General features: G+C 34.2%; 2 protein-coding genes across 5 annotated transcripts; both read left to right on the forward strand.

The window, feature by feature from the left end:
• LOC130657359 (uncharacterized) lies at window positions 1-9,632 on the forward strand. Of its 4 annotated transcripts, XM_057460339.1 has the most exons (14): window positions 1-268; window positions 2,370-2,405; window positions 2,983-3,060; window positions 3,143-3,229; window positions 3,690-3,761; window positions 4,182-4,265; window positions 4,362-4,457; window positions 4,923-5,006; window positions 5,741-5,824; window positions 6,091-6,177; window positions 6,444-6,539; window positions 6,924-6,998; window positions 7,951-8,025; window positions 8,293-9,632. In XM_057460339.1, the coding sequence occupies exons 1-14, from the start codon at window positions 118-120 to the stop codon at window positions 9,159-9,161; spliced, it is 1,974 nt and encodes a 657-aa protein (XP_057316322.1). In that variant the 5' UTR covers window positions 1-117; the 3' UTR covers window positions 9,162-9,632. The 4 variants fall into 4 exon arrangements, with proteins under 4 accessions (XP_057316322.1, XP_057316323.1, XP_057316324.1 ...); XM_057460340.1 differs by lacking the exon at window positions 5,741-5,824; XM_057460341.1 differs by lacking the exon at window positions 4,923-5,006.
• A 4,916-nt stretch (window positions 9,633-14,548) lies between these two features.
• LOC130657362 (acid-sensing ion channel 5-like) lies at window positions 14,549-16,922 on the forward strand. Its single transcript, XM_057460345.1, has one exon. The coding sequence runs from the start codon at window positions 14,605-14,607 to the stop codon at window positions 16,027-16,029; it is 1,425 nt and encodes a 474-aa protein (XP_057316328.1). The 5' UTR covers window positions 14,549-14,604; the 3' UTR covers window positions 16,030-16,922.
• The last annotated feature ends 2,571 nt before the right edge of the window (window positions 16,923-19,493 follow it).

Below are 19,493 nucleotides of genomic sequence, written 5' to 3' on the forward strand. Positions count from 1 at the left end.
GACCATGTGAAACAACATTCCTTTCAATCTCGTGGTGTTCAAAAGTCAGTCGATTCGGCTGAACTAAATCACCCCAAAAACGCATTACTACTACTGCTACATTACATAAACATAACTATGGCTAAGTCAAAAACTGAAACTAAAATTAAGTCAACTACCGAGAAGGTAAAAAAAGGGAAGAAAGAAAAGGCTCCGCCACCTCCCGAGTCTTCTAGCGATGAGAGCGAAGAAGAAGTAACTACTAAAGTTGCAAAGAAAAATGTTAATGGTAAGTTCTATATCCTAATTTTTTTTATTGTTGTTGCCAATAAATTTTTAACAATTGGGTAATCATTTTTCATATCTGTTGTCCTCAATTGCCTGTTTTTCTCTTGAAAACACAAAATTACACTGCTCAAGTTAAGTGATTCTCCAAATTACGAGTATGTTGTACACAAATTACAAATTGTAGCATATATTTAAAAAGAATCAAAGAGTCTGGTTCAACCTCTAGGTCTGTATTTATCAGTTAGGGACAACTGCAAATTAGACTATTTCTCCTAAATAAGCTAGTAGCTAAATTAGGAGATTTTTAATAGCTTAACTTGGAGAGAATAGTCCATTTAGGAGATGAAAAATTTTAATCGACGATATCTTCGCAATCTTTGTTGGTCGCGCTACTATTTTTCCTGTACTACTTACTGACTTAGTGATCTTTGCTTAGGTCAAATTTCATAGAATTTGCATGGCGGATATAAAAGTTATACATGTGACATGTGCACCAACCAAACTCATTTCCAATCGACTAGAACAAGGTCTGGGGCGAGATTGTCCAAGTAGCTTATTTTTTCTATTATAACGTAATTAGGACATCATAGCCTAACCATGCGGCATCTTTTTTTAAATCAAAATAGTCTTTTTCGGCATCGGAAAATATGTTGCGCGCATGCGGATTAGTAGCAAAACAAATTAAAAGCAATATCTTCAAAACTCACCATAACATTTAACCTTGAAGATTGGTGCGACCACGGACCAGAAGGCTGTAATAAGCTAATTTAATGTTGATAGACTAGTTAGGAGATAAATTTCGCCTAATTTGTCTATCATAGCCTATTTAGGCGGAATAGTTTGCAGTTGTCCCTTGCAGTTGTCCCTAACTGTTTATGTTGACCTGGAACCTCAAATCGACGTTAACACTTAAAATACAACAACACTTGCAACAGGATTGATATATTATATTTCTATAGTTGCAGATAGATATCTAAATAGATATGCATATTTTACATGGCAAAATGTCCTATAATATGGAGTAGTTTTATACCTTTTCAATGTTTTTCCTAAAATTTACCCCTAGCCCTATTTTCTTTAGAAATCTAATGTTACGAGGTTTATAATATATGGCCATCATGTGATGTGGTGAATTATGAAATCTAAAAAGTGTGCGAGTTGAAAATTGTTTTTGTATATACCAGAAATTTTAAAACTATCAGCAACTTTTTACTAGTGTGGTATAATCTTCCAGACCAAGTGACCTGTGATGAAAGTTTGCTTTCTTTTAAGACTTCCATCTCTAATGTATTTGGCAAATTCTAATCGAAATCACTTTTTAACTTTTTAATTTTTGTTTTTTATTCTTTTTCTTTTCCATTTTCACAGATGATAAATGTTACTATGTTTGATTGAGCTGAGGCAGTCCTAGGTTTATCATTTTTTGTTCCTTTTTGTTCTGGTGGCCCCCAGTGGAAACAATCCACTAACTATAGGTTTTTGTGATTTTCTAGGCTAGCCACTCTAAATATTTATTATTATTATTATTATTATTATTATTACTCAATTAGGCAGTTAGAAGCATCATGCCCTTTTAAATTAAGTTAAAAAGAATGAGACATAATGCACTGCGTTAGGATTTTTGGCTAAATTTAGATGTTACAAATATTGTGGAGTTTAATTTATATGTGTCTGTTTGCCTTGCTAGCATGGATTAGACTTTTAAGTCAACCACTTGCTTCATGCTGCCACTATTATGCCATGAACTGGCAATTTAGCAAAAAAAGCTTGTGAATCCAGAATCGCAAACCATGGTGTGCTAGGGTGAATTCTCCATCCTTAAGCTAAAGTATTTAACATTTACCTGGTTTTACGATAGCAAACAAAAAAGTACTTGCGGAAATTCTAAAGTTTAAGTAATATTGTTATAACATGTAAGGAGAGTCTAGACAAAGTATTCTATTTCCTTAACTTCGGATAAGGAAAAAATTACTGTCCCTTTTTTTATACTTTATCAGATTGGATTCCATCACTCCAGAATGAAGTGGATTTAAATTCAGATGTGTGCATGTGTTAGTGCACATCTGACAAGGTTATCTAATGTCTGTGTTTATTTTTCCTAGGTGTTGCAAATGGCAAATCAAATGGAAAAGCTAAAGGTAGATATTTTTTATGCTATTTCAAAAGGAGGGTTTTGATTGATATTATTATCCTCACATGGAATTAGCTTGGACTAACTTGTAGCTGTGGTGCAGTTAACAAAAATACCTATGATGTGCACTATTCATCTAGTGTTAGAATTGGCTGCTTGCAATTTACAAAGAGAATGATGGTTTTCACAAATAATTTTTTTCAAAAAAAGAATATTTTTATATCTTTGTTTCCTGTATCTTTTTTTTTTAATGAGGATTCTAAGTGGTCACAGAACCATATGAATTTAAAAATATCAAAAAGACACTAGTTCAGCCATCTGCCTTATTGACCACTTAATTTTGTACAATTCTAATTAATTAGCTATTTTTTTCAAAAAGAAACAAATAATTTATTCAAAAAGAGTTTTATTTCATTTCAATAGTGTTGTCTTGATTAATTATTAAATTACACAATTTTCCTCAAATCAGAACAACTGAGTGGATGATTTATCTGCTACTTTTATTTGTATATTTCCTTACTCTTTGAAAAACTAATCATTTTAAGGACATTTGAAGAAAAAGAGAATTTTTGTTAATGTTGTAGATATAAAGAAGAAATCTAAAAAGGATTCTAGCTCTGAAGATAGTAGCAGTGAAGAAGATGAGAAACCTGTGAAAAAAGGTATGGTGTGTTTAAGGTATTATTTGACTTGGAAGTCTAATTTGTTAGGGTTATCCAACTTTTTTATATTTAACTATTTCAGAAACAGTAAAGAAACCAGCTGCTAAAAAAGAATCCAGTTCTGATGATAGTAGTGACAAGGAAGAAAAAAAACCAGCCCCAAAGAAAAGTGAGGAATTTCTTTGTATTAGTGTAGTACAAATAGGAGTAAGCATTCTTTATTGCAGATAATGCATGTGCATACATCTGTCGTTCCAAGCAGTACAAAGATTGTCATTAAACTATATTCTATTTCCAGATTTGATTGTCTTTAGCTGTTCAAGAGTAGGCTTTGGCAAATCAACATTTTTCACCTTTTGGGAATAATGCCATTTCTTTTTTTCAATACTTTTCGTTAAGTGCATTCAATTTAGTTTCAAAAGAATTAATAATTTTTGTTTGGCCAGAGGAATTTAACTTCATTTTTAGTTCTCTAACTTCAAAAATACTGTCTTTCTTTTAGTCCATTTTAAACTTTTCTTTTATTATAACAGTGCCAAAGTTAGCTATGTGCGAAAGATGGTTTGTTAATTAATCTTGTGTACTTAAATCCTATTAAGTTAAAACGGTTGTTGTTTTTGCTTTTGTAGCTCCTGCTAAAAAAGAGGAATCGAGTTCAGATGATAGCAGTGATGAAGATGAAAAACCTGCAGTTAAGAAGGGTATGTACTTTTAAAAATATTTTGCAGGAGTTTTTACCCTATCATAGCAACTGCAACCGGTTTTATTTGCAGAATAAGTTGAAAAATGAATTGTATATAGCCCTGGGATGAGTGCTTCATACATATGAACTATGTCGCATTGTCACATTGATGCAGTTTACTTTTTGTGTTCAATTTTTGAGATTTTAACATTATTTTGACAAAAACTTGCTTCAAGAAACCATTTTGTTTCGAGAGCTGGATGGAGGTTTGTATCAAAACAACGAGACCACATTTTAATAAAAAAATCTCAGTTTTTATATTTTTTTTATCAATATGGTTGTCACAGGTGCAGACAAACGGGTATATTACTATGGAGATGATTTGCGTCTATTTTTCTAACTAAATTCAGTATTTGTAATATTGAACTTTTTTTGTTAGCCACAAAAAAAGTTCCTGCTAAAAAAGAAAAATCGAGTTCAGAAGAAAGTTCAGACGAAGAAAAAAAACCTGCTGCTAAAAAAGGTTTGTTTGTTCACAACTTGTTTTAATGAAATTGACACAATTGGTGATGAAAGGGGAAATCTTTTAAAATAATGCATGCATATATTTTTGTTATAGCACCTGCAAAGAAAACACCTGGCAAAAAAGAGGAATCTAGTTCCGAAGAGAGTTCAGATGAAGAAAAAGAACAAAAGAAACCCACACCAAAAAAAAGTAAGTTTAATAATATCAACTTTTTATCAGGAATCTGTAAAAAATTAGTAACAATTATTTCTAAAAAAGATTTTTTTTCAAAACAGAAGAAATGTTTAATTTAACCACTGGCAAGAAAAACAGCGTTATAATTGAATAAAAATCACCAATTTTTTCACATTATTGGCCCACAAGTAATATAAACTCTTGAATGATTCAGTTGAAGCTTGATCTAAATATTGATTGTTTATTCATACCGTATATCCCTAATGATTAACAACGTGTTATTTTCATTGTACAAATTTTTGGAACGTTTTTTTGCTCTTGGAAGGCAAAATGTAGTTGCAGGTCAAATTGACAGTTTGTTTTTTGTATACTGAAAGTTTATGCTTTATTGAATGCCTCTCATAAAATGTCCGAATCTATATGGTTCTGGAGGTTTTGTATTTTGCATCCATATTAGTTAAACATCCTTGCATGTTATAGCACTTCCAAAGAAGACTCCCAAAAAGGAAGAGTCCAGTTCAGAAGAAAGTTCTGATGAGGAAGAAAAAGCACCACCAAAAAAAGGTTGACAAATGTTTTCCTTGTCATTAAAAAAAGTTTAGTAAAAAAATTACCCATGCAAGATTAGGCTTATTTTTACTGCTAAAATTTTCCCAGTATTTATTTAAGGATTTATTAAAATTAAATTCTGCAAAAAATTCTTTTTTCATTATTTGGAAATGGCTTTTATGATAAAATCCTGTAATATACTATACTTTTAATGAAAATAAAAAGTTTTTCTTTTGTTTAAAATTTAATCTAATGTTCATTTTGGTGCCATTGGACTAATAGACTGCAATACTTATTTGTTTTTTGGGTGTGTAGCGAAAATCAAAAAAAAAATTAAAGTAAAATATAAAACTTTCAAATCTGAGGAAAGTTTGTAAGTCTTTAAATCTACTTTATAGGGTTAGAAATGGAAGTTGAAAAGCTTATTGGATTTTTAAGGGTAGTTAAGAATTGGACTTTTTCGTGAATAATTTAGATCGTCTTGACAAAAAAACACTGAAATTTTCCTGTATTTATAAAATAAAATCTGTAACATGGTGAAACCTAAAATGTCCTAAATATCCTGCCCTTCGATTTATGTGACAAAAATTGAACATATGTTTATTTGCAACGTTAATAATGAATGATATTTATATAATTACTGCAATTTAAAATAAACGTTACATACCGCCAACACTGTACAAAAAAATTGTCATATCTGATGAATAAACATTTCATCTTTGGTTAGTAAACATCCTCACATGTTATAGCACTTCCAAAGGAGACTCCCAAAAAGGAAGAGTCCAGTTCAGAAGAAAGTTCTGATGAGGAAGAAAAAGCACCCACAAAGACAGGTTGACCAATGTATTTTTTCCTAAAGGAAAATACTTGTGGACAGTTAATTTAAACGTATTATTTATATAAGATTAATGTACATAGTTAAAATCAAAGGCTTTACCAGATACATTCCTGTTTTTAATTTGAGAAATGTGAACATAATGGTATTGAGGAACTTGAGTGATAAATTGTTCGCTAACTTGTTATTTTTTAATTTTGGATCGCATAAGTATTCAAAAATCCAACAAGACACTTGTTTATTTTTGTTTATGTAATGTTATAGCACCTGTAAAGAAAACGGCTGCCAAAAAAGAAGAATCTAGTTCAGAAGAAAGTTCTGACGAGGAAGAGAAAAAAGCTTCAAAGAAAGGTATAACATAAATAATCCGTACAGCTTAACTACTAATAAAATGTTAACTTTATTTTATTGCTTTCATTATTCAAAAAAGTGCACAAGATTGCCAAATAAATTATACAGTTATCTCATTTTCTATTTATCTGCAAATGTTTTTGCACTAATTTTTTAAATATCAGTGACCTGACATACTTATTATCACTGCTACTTATTTCTTATGTAGAGCTTTTTTACAATTGGAGTGAGTGATGATATCTTTCTTATAATATCTTTTGTTATAGCACCTGCTAAGAAAACACCTGCAAAAAAAGACGCATCAAGTTCAGAGGAAAGTTCGGATGACGAAAAAGAGAAACCCGAAGCTGCCACCAAGAAAGGTACATTAGAGATATCACTAGTTACACATGCTTTTGAAAATAATTTACTCTACCATGGTAATCTGTGAGGAACTACATGTTTTTTCTTGAGCAATTGAAATTCCAAAATGAGGCTTAAGGATGCTTATAAAAATTACTTTTTTCAGGTTCAAAATATGCTAAGGTTATGCTTAATGCAAAAAAGATTTATTGGAATATGTTTATGAAAAACCAGGATCAGGCTCAAAATATGCTTATTTAAAAAAAATTCATTAAAATTTTTACCATCATTAATTACTTAAATCCTACTACATGCGAGTTAACTCAGGCATAATAAAAAAATGTTCAAGAAACTATAAATATAAAAACTTCATAACATTATTTTTTTTAATGTTTTTACATTAGCTGCTGCTGCCAAGGACGAATCAAGTGATGAAAGCAGTGACGAAGAAGAAGAAGAAGAAAAAGGACAGAAAAAAGGTACCATTTTAAAGTTCACTGTTTAGTACAGCATAAGAGAGAACAAAGTCAAGTTAGTGCTTTTGAACTAAATTGAGTTCATTCTCGGTAGGTTACCATACAACTGCGTTTTTCGTTCGAATGGAAAAGGCTTTCCCACAAGCATGCGCAATGAAGTAGAATGACCGCTGACTCTACGTAAAAAGACACTCCCCAGCATTTCTGAAAATTTTGAACTCATTCAACTTTTTCAACGTGTATGTTTTCTCTCAAGCTTTTTAACCAGTGAAATAGAAGAAAATGTAAACAATTGCGCAATCCATTTTATTCAAGAAAAATATTAGTAAAAACAATTTCTTCTGCACTTCTTTATTCACAAAATAAAAACACTTTTCAGAAAAGTGTTTGGTGTTTTAAATACAGCAGAAAGACCTGTTAGCATTGAATTTGTGAATAAAAGTTATGGATTCATAAATTCTTTTCAAATTTTTCTAACAACCACAAAAATCAACTGCTTGTTGGGGGACCGTTGGAAGTTAAATTAATGAACCAACAGTAAATAATAACTTTCCCCTTTTTCATAAAAAAGTTTTCTCGACTTTCTTAGTTGTTATTTTCTGTTACGTTTTTTTTTTTTTTTTTTTTTTTTTTTTCTTCTTAATTCGCTGCCAAAAAACTGTGTTGTTATTTTTTTTTTAATTTCGTAGCCAAAAGTTTTTTCTGTTCACGGCAGCGATTTTATTCTAAACATGCTCTTAAGCTTTCTACGCTCAAGCGGAAAATTTAGTCGTATGGTACCTTTACGCTGTACCAACGTTTCTTTGTTACTCTTAAAACAGCTGATGAACACCTGAAAAATAAAATTTGTTATTTTCCATTCTTCCTGCTTCTTGTTTGCTTTCGTGATGTTCTGGATTTTTTTTATAATACTATCACTTTGGTTAAAGTAACTACTGAGCTTTTTGTGATTTAGGAAAAAGGAAAGCTTCTAAAGAGTCAAGCTCTGAAGAAAGTAGCGATGAAGAGGAGAAACCAAAGAAGAAGAAAGGTACATTAAATGAAATCACGCCGACTATTTAAGTGCAAATAAAACGCGAATTTTGACTAATTTCGCGAGAGTTTACGTCGTCGTAAGAGCATCGATTTCTAAGAGTTTATGAGCGATAAAAAAATTCAGTCGAAGCATATTTAAGTTTTAAATTTAGCTTTGGAAGAAATCTTTGGAAGGGTTAACTTTTAATAATACGCGAAAGCTTATATTAGATTAATAGTTATAAAGGATGCGCATATGAAATAATATATTTTTTTTTTACAGCTAAAGCTCAAGAAACTAAGAAAAGGAAAGCTGAAGACGATGAAGATGACGAAAGCAATAATAATTTTAAAACTCCTAAAAAGTCAAAAGGTGAACCCGCTAGTGTTTTTATTGGTGGACTGGCATATAGCACTGTAGAAGAAACATTAAAAGAGTTTTTAGAAAATAATGATCTGCAACCAACCAGTGTTCGAATCATATCACGTGATGGCCAATCGAAGGGATTTGGTTATGCTGATTTTGATAGCGCTGAAGAAGCTGCTAAATGCATAAATTTATCTGGCTCAGAGTTAGATGGGCGTAGGATAAGATGTGATAACGCTGATAACAAATCAACGCCATCGAGTGGTGGACGCGGCCGTGGCGGAAGAGGTTCTTTTGGCTCTGGAGGACGTGGTCGAGGAGGAAGAGGTTCGTTTGGCTCTGGTGGCGGAGGAAATAGGTTCGATAACGAAACTCCGACAAAGCTCCTTATGGTAAAAAACTTGTCTTACAACACAGACAATTATAGTCTCGCTGCGGCGTTTGAAGGAGCTAACGATGCTCGAGTAGTAAAAGATCGTGAAACTGGAAACTCCAGAGGATTTGCCTTTGTGGAGTACGATGATGTCGATTCTGCTACCAAAGCGCGAAAAGCTATGCTTAATCAAGAACTTGATGGCCGAGCAATCAATATTGTGTTTGCTACGCCTAAAGAAAGTTTCGGTGGTGGTCGTGGTGGAGGTCGCGGTGGATCAGGTGGAAGGGGACGTGGTGGCGGCTTTGGAAGAGGGCGTGGCGGCCGCGGTGGGGGTCCTACAGCAGCAAGTAAGGGTTCCATTCAAAAGTTTGAAGGATCCAAATTAACTTTTGGTGATGATTCCGATTAAGAAGTGGACAAATGAGGTTATACTCAAAGGCTGGAGCTGGTCGAGAAACGACCTTTCCATGAGTAGACACAAATACTTGTAGTTCTACACGATATTCGTGTGAATATCAGAAATATCGATGAAGCGGTTCGATTTTAACGACTAACTGTTTTATTTGCCATTTTTTTACTAACAACGTGCGGAGTTTTTTATCTGCCGGATATTGCTTAAAATTTTATTTTTATTTCTTTTTAACATATACAAATTTTCTTATATTGGCAGGATAACTTAACAAAGTCTTCTACATTTTAGTAAAAAAAATTCTGAAGGTGGTAATTTTTTCTCATTTGTGAAACTTTAGGCTTAGGTATTTCTATTTTATCGTACATTTTCTAGCGCTGGGGTAGGAAATTTCATTATTTTGAGTTGCTATAGCGTTGTGTAAATATAAATATAGTAATGCAGTTGTTCAGAAACATCTAAAGAACAAAATTTGATGCAGTTATAAATTGACTTCACGTTTCAAAAGTTTTTTATCACTTCTTTTGAAGGTTTCCCATCGTAAGCAAACGATTTGTAAACCTCGATCAAAAGCAAGGTTACCGTATTTGAACTAGTAGTAGTAACTAGTATCTGAACTAGTCGTTAGCCCGTGGAAAATCCACTGGTTCGCCCGTCCTTTTTATACCGCATTGCGTGCTTCTGGCTATTGCGCAGCTAAGCTACCATTTTGCGTGACAGACAGACGGACGGACAGACGTATACGGGCATTATAATATAGATTAACAACGTTCATCTTCATTTGATCTCTTAACGCACTTTTGGAATACATTTTTTTTCGACCTACCTAGTTGAGGTCGTATAAAATGACCTTATGTCCCTCCGTCCGCAACAAATTTTTGGAATTGGTTCATTAGTTTGTTTGATTTGTTTTTTTTTTAAATCTAGTACACACTATTTCGAACTCGAAATAAGAAATAGCTCGTAAATATTGAAATTTTTGTTAATGAGGCAAGAGGGGTTTTTTCTTTAGCATTAAATAAATTTGCTTGTTCTTCATCCAAGAGATAGTGTTTATTGAACACCTGATGCCTCCTTGTTTGACTTCCCATTTTACGGCTGACATCTTGACAACCAAGCAAAACAAAGCATCTTATTTTTCCTGTTTGTGCCCGATTTCGAATGTCTACGTAAACCTTAACTGATAAAAACACTTAGTAAATGCTGTCGTGAACAAAAATGTAAATTATTTTCTCCTCACGATCACATGTTTATTTATATAAGGCTGGGATATGTTTATGCAAAAAAAAATCGATCATGATAGGAGTATGCTTACGTTCTGTTTTTTAAACAATAAATTATGTTTGTGTCAAAAACATTGTGGTGCTTTATCTCCAAATTTATGAACAAACCAACATGACATTGAAATATTTAGAATATATTCCAATTTATTTGTAAATCATCTTCAGCTAAAATATAAAGTTACATTATTAAACAGTAAAAACTGAGTTAAAAAATATACATATACAGTAGACTCTGTAATTCGAACTCGCAGGGGATCGAAAAAAAAAAGTTCGAATTAGGGGAAGTTCATAAATTTTTGTGAAGTTTTGTCCAAAAATCAAGGTTGGTGGTAGTAAATAGACTTCATAGATACATCCATTTATATATCTTGAGAATTATATCTCCTCTATTACTTCAGACGCATTTCTTATTTTGCAAAAAATCATGAATACTGGTTTGGTTTTTGCAGTGTTGCTCCTCCTTATCCACAAAACGATCAAGCATATTCAACGGTCATATCATTTGCTCGCCAAATCGAGAAAGCAAACTAAACTTTTCCAAAATCTCAATAGCATTCCAGAATTCAATTATTCCAGGCTTAACGAATTGCTCCTCATCGAACATTTCATTCTCTTGGTCATAATCATCTTGACTAATAACTTGAGCTAATATTTCTTACTCTGTTAAAATACCTTCGTTGGTGCTCACGTCTTGGTCAAAATCGATGTAGTCGTCAGGTGTGATACCAACTCCTTTTTTGCGTGCTTTTATCAGTGTTTTTTATATCACATTTTACTTATCAAATAATCTCACGTTCTACCCGTAACTTTCAGCGTAGTTGCGGATATTTACCCTAAAGGTAATCAAGATCAGAATTCAGCGTTACACACATTTCCTCGTCATCGGTTTCAAGACAAGCAAAAAAGTTGTCGTCAATATAAATTGCACCAAACTTTCTATTTAGTTCTCTCACCCATGAAAGATTAGCAGAGGGAGATGAAATGGCTACTTTATGTAATTCGATCTTTAAAAGTTCTATCTACGGGGTAAAATGATCTAAAGGAAGGGAAATGTGGTTCGAAATATAGAGATATTCGAATGATAGATGTTCGAATCAGGGGAAGTGAATCGTAAGAGTCTACAGTATACAACATTAAAATTCCCGTATACCATTAACATATCACACATAACCTAATTAAAATGCTTTGTCGAAAGTGAGAAACTTTTAAAATTAATATTTTATTGTTAGAGTTCTATTCTTATATTCATCTTTTTTTTTAAAATTGGCTTAATTGTTTTTATATGCAATGCCTCCAAGGTCATTAAATGATACACAGATCGATTTGTTTTTGCTAGAATTTCCATGTCATCGTCACAGTATAGTGGATTGCATGCTTTGATGTGAGCTCCAACGGGACCATTTCTTTGATGTTCCTAAATTCGGGTAATCAGATGACGGGCTGTTTGCCAAACATAACACAAACTCGTGAACAATTGCTTTTGTAAACTACCTTACTCTTTAGGGATTTATCAGCTGGAGCTTTCAATGACGGCAGTACAGATTTCACTTTTCTTCACACAGTACATTTATCCGATTGAGTGATTGTTGAAATCGATCTGTGATTTTTCCCATTTACTGGAGAAAAATCATTTCAACATCCTCTTTTTCTGCTAGCTTCCGTTTCAGGTTCAGATTGGTGAACCGTACTTTTCACTATCTTATTAAGGTCTTTTCGACAGTTGGCTCATAGAAATGCGGAGGATATTGATTGTTCTCTATAAAACTTTCTTAGCTTTCTCCAGACTCTCATAAAAGTACTTCCATAAAAAAATCCCGTTACAACTGTTTTCTTGTATTTCGTATTGTATTGCGTGAAGATTCGTAGTTAACCCCGTATCAGGATTGGAGATATTGAAAGATTAAGATTGGAATTGCAACGACATGGCTGGTGGAAGAATTTCTTAAGTACTCGCAAAGTCAAGAACCACATTCTGCGTTAAACATTTCTTGAAAAATGCAACAAAGCTGAAATAGTTCCTCGTTTCCTGAAATTCAAAAAACCGAATAATGGTTGCTTCGATGAAATGGCAGTACACGAGTTTCAAAAGCGATTATTGACTTGACAGAGTAACTCGTGTTTTTGCCATTGTAACACTACATGAGCAGGAAATCAATATAATTGCAGAAAAACGATGTGCTGTTCTCTTCCACATGCCATAAAGGTGAAAATCCTTAGTGTACAAATAGTGGTAATGCTAATTTTCATAGAATACAAAAAATTCTTCCGCAACCTACTTTTTCCAACCAACTTTGTACAACCTACATTGTACAACCTACTTTGTACGACCTACTTTGTACGACCTACTTTGTACAACCTACTTTGTACAACCTACATTGTACAGCCTACATTGTACAACCTACTTTGTACGACCTACTTTGTACAACCTACATTGTGCAACCTACTTTGTACAACCTACATTGTACGACCTACTTTGTACAACCTACTTTGTACAACCTACTTTGTACAACCTACATTGTACGACCTACTTTGTACAACCTACATTGTGCAACCTACTTTGTACAACCTACATTGTACGACCTACTTTGTACAACCTACTTTGTACAACCTACTTTGTACAACCTACATTGTGCAACCTGGTTTGTACAACCTACTTTGTACGGCAACCCTGTAATCCTGTTTTTGATGACCAAAACTGTATGTAAATGACCGTGCCTAAAATGTACAAAATCAACCTACATTGTACAAGGTGCTGTTTGGAACAGTATAATCCTTGAACTCGCTCCTTCGAAATGAACGACTCGTACCTGGAGCTCGGTTTAGTTGAACAAAATCCTCCTCGTTAAAAACATAACTGGAAACGAAAATTTAAAGGAGTATCTAGCATAGCTCATTAATATTAAAATAACAGTCTATAACAATATTTGTGATTAAATTCGTAAAGCAGTCTTTATTCTTACCCAATTTTACAAATATCAAGATACACACATCCGAAAGTTTTGAAAGTCGTGACCAACCTCGTCCCCAGGACATCTCTTTGCTTTTTTGATATCGCGCCGTCCCCGATATCAAAGAGCGAAAAGAGGTCCTGAGGACGAGGTTGAGTCGTGACGTTACGGCAATCCGCTAAAAAATCGGTCAAAGAAGAAAAAGAAGAAGAAGAAGAAGAAGGAAAAGACCGCCCGTTTTAATAAGATCTCGGATTTATTCCAAAATCATAATTACACAAGGCACGTTCATACAGTATAAGTGGTAATGTGCGTGAAGTATGACAAATTATAGAACAATATGTACCTAATTAAAATACCCATAACACAAAAAACACACGAAAGGGATTCGAAAAGGCTGGGCAATATGAGCCTAAATTTGCTTACAAGCGTTATGCTGCGTATTAAAAAACAAGTATTCGACTTATAGACGTAAAATGTCACCTAAAAAGAACTTTCTGTGATACGTTTTATATACATATAGACGTAAAATGTCACCTAAGAAGAACTTTCTGTGATACGTTTTATATCGGATTACTTACTGCAATGTAAACCGTGTTTTCCGTTTTCGTTATTTATACAATTTTAATGCGCATGCGCATCAGCTTGGTTAGATGTTCCTATTTCTCTTTTTAAACCTTTTTGTCTTGATTAAATCTTACTGACTTATTGAGCAATCAAGTGTGTTCTAATGTTAGCCAAAACATACTGAAAATCTCCGACATCGCAGTTGACATTGCTAAATTACAAAGTTGATTTAGAAATTTATTTACGCAAACGAAAGTAACGTCTTTTTTACCTTTACAGAATAAAATGACCTGCTTTCATGATAATACGGATTTTTTCTTAACTGCGTTATTGTTGAGATCTGGAATGCTGACGAGAAAGTTTTATTTTAAGTGTAAAATAAAAGTTTTTAAATTTTTCAACTTTTTGCCTGATGATAGTTAAAGTATAAAATAATGATGAGAGGCCACTGTTTTTGCGTAGTGTATTTGCAAAAAAATTACGCAAAAAAAGAAAAAACGAAAAGCAGATGTTCTAATGGCAGTCTTCATTACAATGAGTAAACACTTCTTTACACGGTTTCGTAATGTCAACTTTAAAAATACTGCTCATGACTATTCTCGTTACCATTTTGAAAATTAACTAACGAACAACAGACAGGCAAAAATGTTAAAAACTTTGTTATGTTTACCAAAAGTATCCACGTTGGATGAAGCAGCAACACCAGCAGAAGTAGTGAAGGAATACGCTGAAACTGCTAGCCCGCATGGTATAAGCAGAATACATTCGTCTAGACACATTATATCTAGATCGTTCTGGGTAATCGCTTTTCTTACCTTCCTTGGAATGGCAACTGTGCAAATCATGGTGATAGCAGAAAAGTTAAGATCAAACGATTACATTACTCAAGTAAAAGTTAAAATTCACAAAAACGGTCTGAAATTCCCAGCAATAACAATTTGTAATTCAAATGCATACAGGTTAACAGAAGTAAGAAAACTGTTAGACAAAGTTCATCAAAACAATCAGTCGTTATCAACACCTGAGGGAAGGAGAAGTTTCAGTGATACTTTGGTGAATCTTTCGAAGAAAGACCTTTTCAATTTAGGTCAGCAGCCTGAATTATTCTTTAAGGCACAGACTTGTTCGTTTAACGGCAAAAACTGTTCCTACCCAAATGACTTCAAAATGATTTCTCCTGCAGGTTTAGGAAACTGTTTCAAGTTTAATCCTAATGGGAACATATTTCAGCCACGAAATGGAGTACAGCACGGATTATTTCTAGTTGTGAATATTGACCAAAACGATTATAATACCTATGACCCCGAGATGCACCTACTGCCTGCCGGTGTGTATATCACTGTACGTAATCCTGAACAGTCGACTGATTTAAAATCTTACTCTGTCCTTGCAACCCCAAACCAGTTAACCCGAATTGCTTTAAAACAAAAACGAGCAATTCTTTTAAAGCGTCCTTATGAGGACAATTGCACGGACGGAGATGTCCCAAGCTTCAAACCACTATATTCTGGCAATTATAGCGTTGATTCATGTGTGTTATCTTGCCACATACGTGAATTGTTCAAAAAGTGTGGTGTTGGAGATATGAACGCAGTGGTACTCTCAAACTGGAATGGGTTAAACATGACTATAGCTATCTCGCAAAAAGAGCTAACATGCCTTGAAAATTTTACTGCAAGTTTTAATAAAGGCGAAATTCCCTGTGAGTGTCCACCTTTATGTAAAACTACTGGATATGATATGACAATTTCCAACTCAGTGTGGCCCTCCAGCGCTAAGTTAAGATTTTGGATTAAAAAACTGAATCTCTCAGAGCAAGCGTTTAAAGAAAACGTGGTGGCAATCCAGATATTTTACAACGATTTTTCTGTCTCTATAGCAATACACAAACCGTTATATGATCGAAATGCATTCTTATCCGATCTTGGTGGACAACTAGGATTGTGGGTTGGATGCTCACTGTTTTCCATACTCGAGATTTTCACAATGCTTCTCGAAGTACTTCAAGTTATTATTTTCCCAAAGAAGAAAGTTAAAAATTCTAAAGAACAAGAAAAAGGTAAAATATAACGACTAAAAAATTGGTATAAAATTTTTGATTACTACAAAATGAAACCGTGTGAAGCCCGTCGGTAATTGACTACTTAGATCGATGACATTGTTCTCTTGGACGAGCTTATATCTGCAAAACTACATCACTTGATTGACTAGATGTATTTATTGATTTCTTTTTTTTTGTATCTTCTTGTAGCACGATATGCCTGAAATAACCGAGTTTCCAACAATGGAACTTATTTAATAACGTTGTCAGCGCTTCTTGTTTACTTATTTGCTGAGACATTTATAAGTTGTCGGCTTACACTGTTCTTGGAAATTTTTTATTAACCGTCGGTTGCTTGCATGTGTCACAAGGTCATTCTATCACTAAAGTCGAAAGAGTAGGCTTAATACTTATTTTTGGAGGTTGAATCGAATTTACGCAAGGCGTCAGCTATTTAGTCAGCTATTCAATTCTCGTCCCCAGAGCTGATTGAGACAGACCTTGCTTTCGAGGTTTCTCTCAAGGTTCTCTGGGAACAACATTGGGAAAATGCCCTTACAAGCTCATTTTTTACTAAGAAGTACAATTTGTGACTAAAGTCGGGAAGAACCGCCAAGGAAACAGACTAGAGACATGTCAAGCCACCACTAGTAGATGAATTTTCATCTGAAAGCACCCACAAGTCATTCAAAGCTGGCCTCGCATTTTCTTTTTAATGTTCCAGCAACGAAGAACCGATTTATTCCCTCTAGAAGGACACTGCTTCATGAAAAATTGTTGTAGAGGTGAAGGAGGTGCTTAATATAGATAAAAATTGGTGTCGTCTGTGTATTCTTGTTTGTAGAATTTTATGGAAATAAAAGTATATTCCATGACCAACCATCCTCCTCCTCAAAGCCGCTAGCGCTTACTTGACCCACTCTTAAGTCCCTCAAACAGTCGAGGCTCGTTATCTCGATCTCTTTATCTCGGGACTGGTGAAAAAGCTCGAGATAACGAAAGTTCGAGATAAGGAGCGTCAATCGTGAAAAAGGTCGAGATAAGGAAAGGTTCCTTTTCCAACTCCTTTAGAGATTTGCACTTTTTAAACAATTTTTTTACCTCGAGCTTACGCTATATACCAGACATGATGTGTACACAAAGAGAAAATTGTAAACATTTGAAATGTTAATTTTGAGAAAGTTTGAGAAATTCGAAAATTCCAATGTTTTTCTGATCGAATTTTTGTGTAAGATGAAATTCGAAAAATTACAGGAAATCGAGATAACGTTATAAAAGGGACTCAAGGGACCATAAAAATTGGTCGAGATACGGAAAAATCGAGATAACGGGTAGTTAAGATAACGAGCGCCGGCTGTATAACGTTAACATCATCTATTTGTCCCATCTTAAAAATATTCACCTCTAGCTATAAATATAATGACCATATATTTCCCTATTTTTCGAAAGAACACAAAGAAGAATATTTGATACGCCCCTCCCTCCAACGACTCAAAAAGTTATTTAGCCTCCTCCCTTTATTTAGCCCCCCTTCCCCATAAAAAAGTAAAAGTAGTCAAAGAAATTTGATATTATTCGTTGATTTAAAGTCATATTCAACGATATCCATATGCAGCTTTAATTTTTTCTCCCCAAGTTTTGTTTGCAAAATATCTATGGTTTTTTTTACAACGGGCTGTGTATGTTTCAGGCACTATAAGTCTATCTTTTAATTTTCTGAAACCAGTTGATCCGTTTGACGTCCCAGAAGAGGAGCGGTACATGAAAGACGCAAAACTTCTGTTAGATGTAGTTAACATCTTATATAAATCTTATATAAAACTAATTTAAAAAATAGATATTGTGTTTAAAATTCTATTATTTGTTTACCCCCCTCCCTTTATATAGCCTTCCTTCTATTAAGCCCCCCGTCTAAAACCTGTAAAATTAACAACTAACAAGAGGAATTACGTTAAGAAAGTATCGGAAACTTTTAATATCCCTGGAGATTCCATCCTAATGGCTGCCTCTTCCTTCCCTTCGACTGTAATCATGTAACATTACCGCCTGAGATACGTGTAGCATTGTTCTATTTTGCTTGTCTGCCTCACAAGCTGGTTAGCGGTCAGTAGACGGCACCAAACGGGCTGACAACACAACATTAAAAATGAGCCAGAGTGGAGACTCGAACCTGGAATCTTATGATTACAAGTCGAAACGTTGCCACTGCACCAATGGACCAGGAATCTAGATGAACGCCTGAAGAACTATTACCAATCCTTGACATGTTGAGGAGGTACATGAACATCTTCAAGTACAAGCATCAACTCCTCCGACACGAAGCTTCTTTCGGGACCGGCTTACAAATAGGCAAAAACATAACAGTTTCTCTTCCATAAACACAGTTTATAATTTAATACTTCTGTGCCAAGGTATCTTAGGTGAGGTCCAACACACTTTAAGGAAACTATTAAGTCTGATAGGGAAATTGTGTATAACAGCACCAGCTGCATAAATAGCCTTTAACTGCAGGGATTACAAAAATATGTAATCCGGGCCCAGAAACAGGGAAAGAATTACAATGAGGATGTGATGCAACTCTACAGGAATCATTATAGAAAGAAGTGGTGGATAAATATTATAAGATTAGTCCGAGGGAGACATCTAAAACTGGAGATGGTTATATACACAGATGCATCTTCTCAATTCCCATCAGAAAACTAAGCAGGGTAATTCAGAGCATCACTTCGATAAGCGAAAGCGTTTGGCAATATTGCCTACGATAAAAACATTCACAAAGGAGAAAAAATAGGCTCTATATTTGTATGTTGACAACATGGCAGCCTTCTGCTACCTAGTAAAGATAGGGATACAAAAATGTGAAAACTTACAAAACAATTGGACCACACTTACTGCAGAATGGATATCAACGTTGCTTAACAAGCAAGCCGACAGGGAATCACAGTGAAAACTCAACTCCAACGATTAGGAACTACAGTCAGTGTTCGAGAGGCTAAAAACAGGTGGGGCAGGCCAGACAGATTGTTTTGCTTCAAGAATAATGAAAACACTCGAGAGGTACTCTTCTTAGAACACAGAACTAGACAGTTTTGGGACGAATGCGTTATACTAAAACTGGTAGGGGAAGTATCCAGTCGTTTCAGTCTTCGGAAAGGTTTCTTCGGAAGACACAACAACAAAGCGTCCAAAAGGCCAGAACAACTTTGGTTCTCAGTTCTAATGGAAATGTTAATAGATCATCCTGTCTTACTTCCAAAAAGAAATTTTTCTCTTGAGAAACCACCAATACCAAGTACGTCCAGAGAGAAGGAAATATCTGCAGAGGCTTGTACTGCTTCTCCGGGCTTGTAACATGTTACAGACATGTTACAAGCATGTACAACTAAGGCTTACGTGGCGTCTTGGAAAGATGTGTTGGTTGGCGTGAACAAAAGCAGATTAATCCCACTGATTCCTCTATAAATTTCTCATATCCTCGAATTTTTAACCAATA

The sequence above is a fragment of the Hydractinia symbiolongicarpus genome, chromosome 9, assembly GCF_029227915.1.
Source record: "Hydractinia symbiolongicarpus strain clone_291-10 chromosome 9, HSymV2.1, whole genome shotgun sequence".
Taxonomy (NCBI): domain Eukaryota; kingdom Metazoa; phylum Cnidaria; class Hydrozoa; order Anthoathecata; family Hydractiniidae; genus Hydractinia; species Hydractinia symbiolongicarpus.